This window comes from Musa acuminata, chromosome BXJ1-11, assembly GCF_036884655.1.
Source record: "Musa acuminata AAA Group cultivar baxijiao chromosome BXJ1-11, Cavendish_Baxijiao_AAA, whole genome shotgun sequence".
Classification (NCBI taxonomy): Eukaryota; Viridiplantae; Streptophyta; class Magnoliopsida; order Zingiberales; family Musaceae; genus Musa; species Musa acuminata.
In genome coordinates, this window is record NC_088337.1 from 28,662,523 (window position 1) to 28,671,524 (window position 9,002).

Here is a 9,002-nt window from a genome sequence, read left to right on the forward strand (position 1 = left end):
CTCACATATCATACCTCAAATATGCTCAATGAAAACTTGTAAATTATCATCAAATAAGACAACCGAAGACTAGTGTGGAGCGAATCTCATGGGACCGCAATGGTTCTATTTAATGGCCTTTCTTAGGCATCATTATTTGTAAAAAAAGAAAGACTTTGATAACTCTAGGTCAGTGCTACTTCCGATAGTCCATAGTGACATTATTATCATCAACCTTCTATCTTTAATTTTTGTTCTTTTCATCAGGTCCATCACTACTAATGGCTTCCAAGCTTCCTGTTCTCATCGTTGGTTTCCTGGTTTTATCTCTTGTCATGCTCGTAACATCCACCGGTATATATCAATATCATTTGTCACCTCATTATTTGAATTCATTTCATTGTAAACACTGTTGATGGTTCTCTAACTTCTTATTGCTACTTAATTATTGTATTTACTTACAGAACGTCCAATTAGAGAGGCAGAAGCAAGCTGCGTACATATCGGGGTTCCATGCAACACGAATGATGATTGCATCGGGCCATGCGGACGCAATGGTAATCGTTCGACATGCGAAGCTGATGGATGTTGTTGCATTACAACATAATGTCTATCAAAGATTCTGAGCGCTCTCATTGCCAACAAGCATAATAAGAGTAATAAAAATGTGATAGATATGTCTTTGGAGTGCATTCTTCCTCGACTATTTGAAGGTGATGACTCTTTCACTTTCAAATGTTGTAATAGCTTCTTGAACCTACAAACATATTGGCATCATTGTGTATTGTTTTATTAGAATCTTAATCTATGTGTAAAATAATTAATTGGAAAAAAAGATTCACATGGTTTACCATCTTAAGAGCTACGTTTAATGACATAAAGAAGCCCAAATCAATTATTGTAATTGGAAAACCAAAGGACTGATGAATAGACACCAACAATAATGAATTCTATATGTAGTTCAAATACTTGTCGATGGCCAAATCCAATTGACAAAGGATAGCAACTCATCTTTTTGTAGCATGAAACTAATGGATGAATAGGATAGCAAAAAGAGCATGTTCACGACCACTTGTCCACAAACCTACTCTTTTGAACATTTGATAAAGATTTTAGTTGGGTGACAAATATAAAATCTTAAGTTACTAGAAAACATTTCGTTGGATACTAAATTCCAACATCCCCTCTACCATGCAAATATGGCATTTGAAAATACAATCCCTTCAATCTATTAAGATCTTATGAATTTTCATTACGTGATAAGCTATAATTTTTTTCTTCTACTTGAACATTAACCCTAAGAAACTAGTCATTTTTCTGCTTAATCTAGGAAGGGCATCTCGGGTGTATTTTTTTATACTTAGTCCGAAAATGATATTTTGGTTGTATTTTTTATGTTCAACCCAAGTATGACATTTTGAGTATATTTTTAATGCTTAGCTCTAGAAAAGTATCTCGAACACATTTTTGATGCTATGTTAGGTATTTTTTTATATTTAGCACAAGAAGAATGTCTCGGGTGTATTTTCTATTTTTAGCTCAAGAAGAATGCATTGGGCATGACTTGTATGGTGGGCTCTAATGGTCTGTTAGCCTTTTCTTTAGTTAATACTTCAACGAGCGAAAAATTTACAAAGTGTTGAGTCTATTGGAGATCGAGTGGAAAAGTTGAGTAGAAAGCGTGATGGGACTTTTGGGAGTCGAAGTGGAGATTTAAGGTTGTAAGAAGTCTCTCCCATTGTTTTGGGGCTCACTTTGCATCTTGAGCCATCACTTGAGTTCTCTAAGTCTTTTATCCTCACCTCTTTACCTCCTGGACCTCTGACAATTATCAATCTTAGTCTCCTTTGTTAGGTCGAAAAGATATCCTCTTTCTTACCATTTGAGTCTTGCTCTCTCAACCAATACGTGGTCAAGGTAGTCGAAGTCCTATCTTTGAATAGCCTAAAAATGAGAGGGAGTGCCTTGTCATTTTTTTCTCCTTGAGTAAGGTGATCATGATAAACCCAAAGATCGTTATAGATCTTCAAATCATGAAGAGCTCTATTTTGACCCTCGAGTATCAAGAACGCTTACACCTAAAATACTCCATCCTAGATAAGCACTAAATGTAAGTTTCTTTAGTCGAGTAACATCCATATCACTCGATGTGCACGTGCCTCTGCTTGTATGTTGATGTCATGGAGGTTGAACTTCAGTTCTCCCTTCATCCACTAATTGTGACATGTGTGGACTGACGGAGGATATCATCATCTTAGATGACATACAACCCTAGATACTATTTGATTAACTTTATCGAGGAATGTTGCTATGTCGACATCATTGCATGTTGAACATATTCCACTCCTGCTTGTAAGCTTACAAGAGGGCAAATGGCTACTATCTTGTGGCTTAGGAGAGATTCAAGGTGAAGGGGACCCTACTTCCAACATGGGTTAAAAGGGATGATATTTTTTTATCAGGGCCTATTTGGATCGGGGCTTAAATCTGAATTGGTCAGTGCACATGATCACCAAGAACCAAGTATCTCAATTGGGAGAGGCCTTATCCCCCTCCCTCGCCATCAAATACATGGACAAAGATTGATTGATCGATTTTGTTCTAAAACCGGCTCATCGATGATTCACTAAATGAGATCTATTAGAATGAATTTGGAAAAGAAATTTTGTTTTCTAACTTTAGTTAAATGTATCCGGTCTTATAAATTATATACCGAGATAAACTCGTTAAATAAACTCAACAAGAGAACCATCGAATAAACCAAAACCAATATCAATGGAACAACTTATCGATTAAGTTAAATAGATATATATATATATATATATATATATATATATATATATATATATATATATATGGATATATTTTTTATATACTTCCAGAAGAGTAAATCCAAATAAAATATTTTATTTTTCATATTTTGGTTCAATGAATCATCTCTCACATATCATACTTCAAATATGCTCAATGAATACTTATAATTTCCATCAAATAAGACTAAACCCAAGATTAGTGTGGAGCAAATCTCATGGGGTCGTAAAGATTCTATTTAATAGCCTTTCTTCGACACCATTATTCACAAAAAACCAATCTTCTATTCTCAATTATTTTTTTCATCAGGTTCATCACAAATGGCTTCCAAGATCTCTGTTCTCATCGTTAGTCTGCTGGTTTTATCTTTAGTCATGCTTGTGACATCCACCGGTATATATTAGGATCACTTGTCACCTATATATATATTTTTTATCGTTTCATTATTTGAATTCAGTGTAAATACTATTGATGACTCTCTAACTTCTTATTCCTATTTAAATATTACGTATACTTACAGAAAGTCCAGTTAAAGAGTTACTCGATATGCAATAGATCCTAACATTTGTTGTTGACACCAAAATCCTGTTAATAATTAGAAGAGGAAAATTTATAATCTCTCCTCTTAATTCTAAGTCAACACACTTATTAAACATTTAGTTGACTTGACTAAGCATTTTAACCATTAACTAGTCATTTTAGCTTTTTTTATTCAATAATTATTTTTTGTTCATGGATTTTTTTGGGAGGAGAAGTTTGACATGTTTGGATGAGAGAGGCTCTCGATTGCTTGAAGATATATTCCTGACTTTGGTCTTGAAATCGATAGTTTTGATTTCGGAGCTAATAGTTTCGATTCCTAAATGTTGGGAATCAGAACTAAACCATATAGGATCGATTCTAGAATCGAAACTAGAATCGACGATTCTAGTTTCTATTCGAACCACGGGTTCTTTGTTAAATTTTAATTTTAATTTTTAAAATAGAAAAGGTATCATTTTATTCCTAATATTTAAAAAGTGGATATATATATATATATATATATATATATATATATATAATCCATCTAATGACATATAAGTATTCATAAGCTTTGATTATTAGGTTTTTTTAAATGGTTCCAGTTAAGTTTAGAATTGATAGACCATTGAGTAGATTCAATTTTGGTTCAATTTCAATTCGAATCAAACCATGGTCAAATCTATTAGCATGAAAATATCAATAATTATAAGCAACAAATTTATGATATAAGAATATAGCATTATCATCTGGTCTTAGAATAGGAGATATGCAACACACTAATATTTCACATAGAGATATAATAATTAATTGGATTGATATAAGTTACTAAATAGATTAGTAATTAGATTTATTCCATAAATTTTCTCACTTGAAATTAATAATTTGAAACCTTGGGTTGAATTCAAACTTACTCTTAGTAGAGAGATATGCTTAATGAGTTTGATTCCAAGCACAAGACAAATTTCCATACTAAACTAATTAGTTTCTTGATGTATGATTCGATGAATCAAATAGTTCTAATTCTCAAGGAATAAGTTATTGCTTGATTAGTTTGATCACGAATGCAAGAACCATTTGTACATGATTTTGAGATGCTTCTTGAGGAGTAAATTTAGCCTCAATATGCTTCATGATTCAATCCTTCAAATCTCTATGATCCCATGAACCGAGTAGAGTAGCTCATTAAGACTATTTCCTTAGATTTCATGGAGTCTATAAGATGACTACGCTCACCACCATATTTCCCAAAGGAAAACTTGGAGCATACCAACCAATATATTTAACTTTATATTGATTTTTCTGATAATACATATTGGATAAATCATCATCATCATTATCTTGCAGCTTCAATTTATTGGGGTCTGCAACTTGAGTCCTCTTGTGATCACTGGTTCATTTAGAGATGGCATCCATTAGGGTTTTTGGCCTCCTCGTTCTCTCTCTCTCTCTCTCTCTCTCTCTCTCTCTCTCTCTCTCTCTCACTCATGGTGCTTTCGAGAGTCTGAAGGAAGAATCGTCTTAAGACCTCACATCACATCCCATGTTGTTTGATAGAGGACTAATCAAAACTCAAGAAACAAAAAAGAAAGAAGAAATATGAATCAGTATCTCACATCACATCATATCTCACATCAGCTGACTTGGAATGGTTTCGTTGATTGGTAGGGTATTCGGTGGATCAGTATCATGGTAAATGTGACTTCGTCGGAGGATGCCACACCAAGGACGACTGTGCTGAGCCGTGTGCGGCAGCAGGCCACTCTCCCGCCGCCGTGATTTGCGTTCCTGATCCCACCGGTGGAAGCAACGGCAAGATGTGCTGTTGCATTCTCGAGTGATGGATGACCTGCTGACTGGAGGTCGATGGATGGCGTACAGCCTCGAACGAATAGCTCAGTGTACTACTGCATGTTGTCATCATCTTAATAAATACCAATGCATTTATATTAATACAACTAATGCATGATGATCTATACGTTCTCATTAGATATATTAGATCGATGATATTTTGTGTTGTCATTTGACTTACAAGAACACAAAGACGACGGAGGCAGGCATGATGCACAACCAACACCACGGAGCAAATGTGAATTCCTACACCACTGAGCTACGAACGATTCTATCAAAACCATCGATCCCACCACTATAAGCATTTATCTTAATCGTCGTGTATAAAATATTCATATAAAATGGGTTGATAGAGGGAAATCCACGGATATGGAACACTCAATCGGCACGACTTGCATTAAGAATCCTTTCATTTATCTAATGTTCCTCTCGATGTTTGATATGGTCCAACTTACACTTCAACCAATGTTGGGTGGGGTTCGTTCTCTTTGATACATAAGTTAGACTTCCGAAATAGATGAGGATAAGAAGAATTATGCCTTAAGTTATATTTTATAGTTGGGCTCCTCTTCATCGCTTGCTATGAAGATGAATATATCACGTAACAAATAATAATAATTAAATAATTTCTATCTAGCAAATGCTAACATGGTAAGTGAAAGACTTCTATTTCCTACTACTATTTAGGATGACACGTATTAAGTTTAAACTAATATTTTAAACATCATATACCATATAAGATGTAATTCAAATCCCATTAATGAAATAATCAGTGATAGAAACTCAAGAACGAAGTCCTTTTCCGAAAAATCAACCAAGAAAATTGAAGAAAATTTATTATCATTTTTCGGGTCTCCGTTGTGAACTTGATAGGACTATTGTGTTATTTCACGTAAATTATCGGGACTTTTGTGTAATTCGACCACATGCATTCGAGCACGTGGCGCCTCCGCCGCCGTCTACCAAATCGGAAGAATCCGTCCCAAATCGAACCCCGTGTTCCAGAACAGTATTGTATGACTAATATACCTCTATGATTTGTTTTATTTATTGGATGTTATTGAGTATATCTTCGGAATTTTGGCAAACTCTGGAGGGTAATATAGGTGATTAATAATCGCTGATCTTTTATACAGAGACGATAGGCGTGTGGAAGATGGACGCGAAGCAAGAGGAAACAGTACGAAACCCTAGCGCTCGGATTCAGATCGAGAGAGCAGCTCTTTGGAGGGCGATCGATGGCGTCCTTCGCGGAAGCTCCGCCGGGCGATCCCAATGCCGGAGAGAAGATCTTCAAGACCAAGTGCGCCCAGTGCCACACCGTCGATAAGGGCGCCGGTCACAAGCAAGGTTGATCAAAGTCTCTGTTTTGATGTGATTCCTGATGGTCCATATTATTGGTTCTTTCATATGATCTGGTGCGAGATTCTTGACGATCTAGGTTGTCATTGTAAATGAGATCTGGTTCCTCTAGTATTTAAGGCTGCTTTCTTGGACACGCGCTACCCTGCTTGGATTAGATCTTTGGAATCCTGCAATTCTTTGGTTGTTTTCGTTGTCTGCGTTCCCCCTTTTTTATGCCGTAAAGTTTTGTGATCGATGTATTTTGTCCCGATTGTTCATTTTAGCTGAATAGCATTTTCGTTTTATTTGCCCATGTTGAAGCTTCGATAACTGTCTGACAATATTTGCTTCATCGAGTAGAATTTGTGTCCTTGAGGATAATTGGTTCTTTGTTACGCACAGGACCCAATTTGAATGGCCTTTTTGGAAGGCAATCTGGTACGACTCCAGGATACTCCTACTCTACTGCAAACAAGAACATGGCTGTGGTATGGGAGGAATCAACTTTGTACGATTACTTGCTTAACCCTAAGAAGGTACGAATGAACCTTTGGCTAGCATTCTTTCTGCTGTGCATGTCCATTTTTTGCTATTCAATTGCAATTTCTACAAATTCTATGCTTGGTTGAGTATTAGGATTAGGGCTTCTTTTCCTCTGCTTTTTTCACAATTTTCTGTGTGTTTGGGGCGGGCGAAGACCTGTTGTTGGCTAGTTCCACGTGATAAGTAGTTTGAATTTATAAGAAACATGAAAGAATTTCCTTTCTTAGTCCAGGGGCAGAAGTACTTTATTATTTTCTCATCATATTGTTTGATACTGTTAGGTCACCACATTGCTTACTGAGGAATGTAATGATACACTTATAGTGTTGTATATGGGGACTGCTCAAAGTTTTGTAGCAAATCATTTTCAGGAAAGTAGCTATATTGAGGGGAATTACTATATTATCAATTAACTATTAATCCTTCATATAAGGAAGAAGAAATAGTACGAGCAGGCCTCACCTTTTGTAAAAGATTAGGAGGGATATAAGTGTAGGATTGTTGTTGTCTTGTCATCGTTGCAGCTTTCCCATTGAGAATGGGAGAGATGATGCAGATGAGGGGAGATAAGAGAAAGAAGGGGGACCTGGTGACTCATGGGAATCCTAATCTAAGGGATTCCTAGAAAGGATTCTGCACAATAAATATATTGAATTGAATCTTTTCTGCATATGGACCAGTGCCTGATGAGGAGATAGAAGAAGATAAGAGGAGAAGAAGAGAAGAGAATATATATATATATATATATATATATATATATATATATATATATATATATATAATGGTCTTTATTTTGTCCTGAATCGGTCAGTAGAGACCCTAATTGTAATATTTGTTGGCTGGTTTCTACAAATATCGTTGATAGAAGAGTTTGAAATTTGATCTCCTTTACTTAATTTTTTTTTTACCTTTATGGGAGGCTCTGCATCTACTGGTGTTGTCGGTTGAGTTGATGTTCGTGGTGGTGCAATAATTCTTTTGTACATAGACCTGCTGGGTAAAGTTGAGAGTTCTAGTGGTAATGGAACACTGGTGCAGCCAAAATAAATAACATAGTTCAACACTTGTCGAATTATTGGGAATACTGATCAATGCCCAGCAAATATTCAGTTACTTATCCACAGACTTCTTGAATTACAAAATGGAGCCTGTACTGGAGATTACAGGATTGTTACAACTTTATATGGAATCAACGTTTTTATTAGTACAATTTTCTTGTATTTTCTTTTCCTTATGGTATTTTCTTGTTGGTGCAGTATATTCCTGGTACTAAGATGGTTTTTCCTGGTCTGAAGAAGCCAAAAGAGCGTGCAGATCTGCTTGCTTATCTCAAACAATCAACGGCTTCCTAAGGGTTTTGTTCTTTTATCAAACCGAAAACATTTCTTATTTTTGGCCAGTAGAACCACGACTTTGGTGGCTTGCTTGTGTCCAGCAGTTGAGCCATGTAAATTCTTTAGAACTTTCTTTGATCAATTGCCATTGTTATGGTTTTCTTGCCTGAGTTATGTCGCCTCGAGATTAATATGGCATTAAAGACATTGTGCCAAACTCATGTTTACTGTAATCTTCTTGGGTATAGTCAGTATGGTGATGATTTGTGATGGTTCTGGTTCTTGTGTGTTTCACACATATGGTAGGTTAGTAACTTGTTCAAACAATTATTTTCCTGGTGATGGATGTGTGCTGCACATGTTTTCGTATGTATGTCAGTGTGCTATGACTTGCTGGATATTTATCTTAGCTACTTTATAGATGGTAGAAATTTTAGCAGGGTTGCAACTTCAACAAGATATTCCAACTCTCTAAGATTTTCCATTGGCTTGTTCCTTATGACTGATTCTTCTCCATTAACAGTAATAATGCATGTCATGCACCTCTACTGTCGTCATGTTGCTTCCTAGATTGCATTTTGTCAAATCCCCTAAAACATCATGTTGATGATACTTTGATGA

At 35.8% G+C, this 9,002-nt stretch overlaps 1 protein-coding gene across 1 annotated transcript; it reads left to right on the plus strand.

The window, feature by feature from the left end:
* Positions 1 to 6,304: 6,304 nt before the first annotated feature.
* On the plus strand, positions 6,305 to 8,651 carry LOC135597535 (cytochrome c-like). Its single transcript, XM_065090592.1, has 3 exons — positions 6,305 to 6,510; positions 6,907 to 7,040; positions 8,304 to 8,651. The coding sequence occupies exons 1-3, from the start codon at positions 6,399 to 6,401 to the stop codon at positions 8,397 to 8,399; spliced, it is 342 nt and encodes a 113-aa protein (XP_064946664.1). The 5' UTR covers positions 6,305 to 6,398; the 3' UTR covers positions 8,400 to 8,651.
* Positions 8,652 to 9,002: the final 351 nt, after the last annotated feature.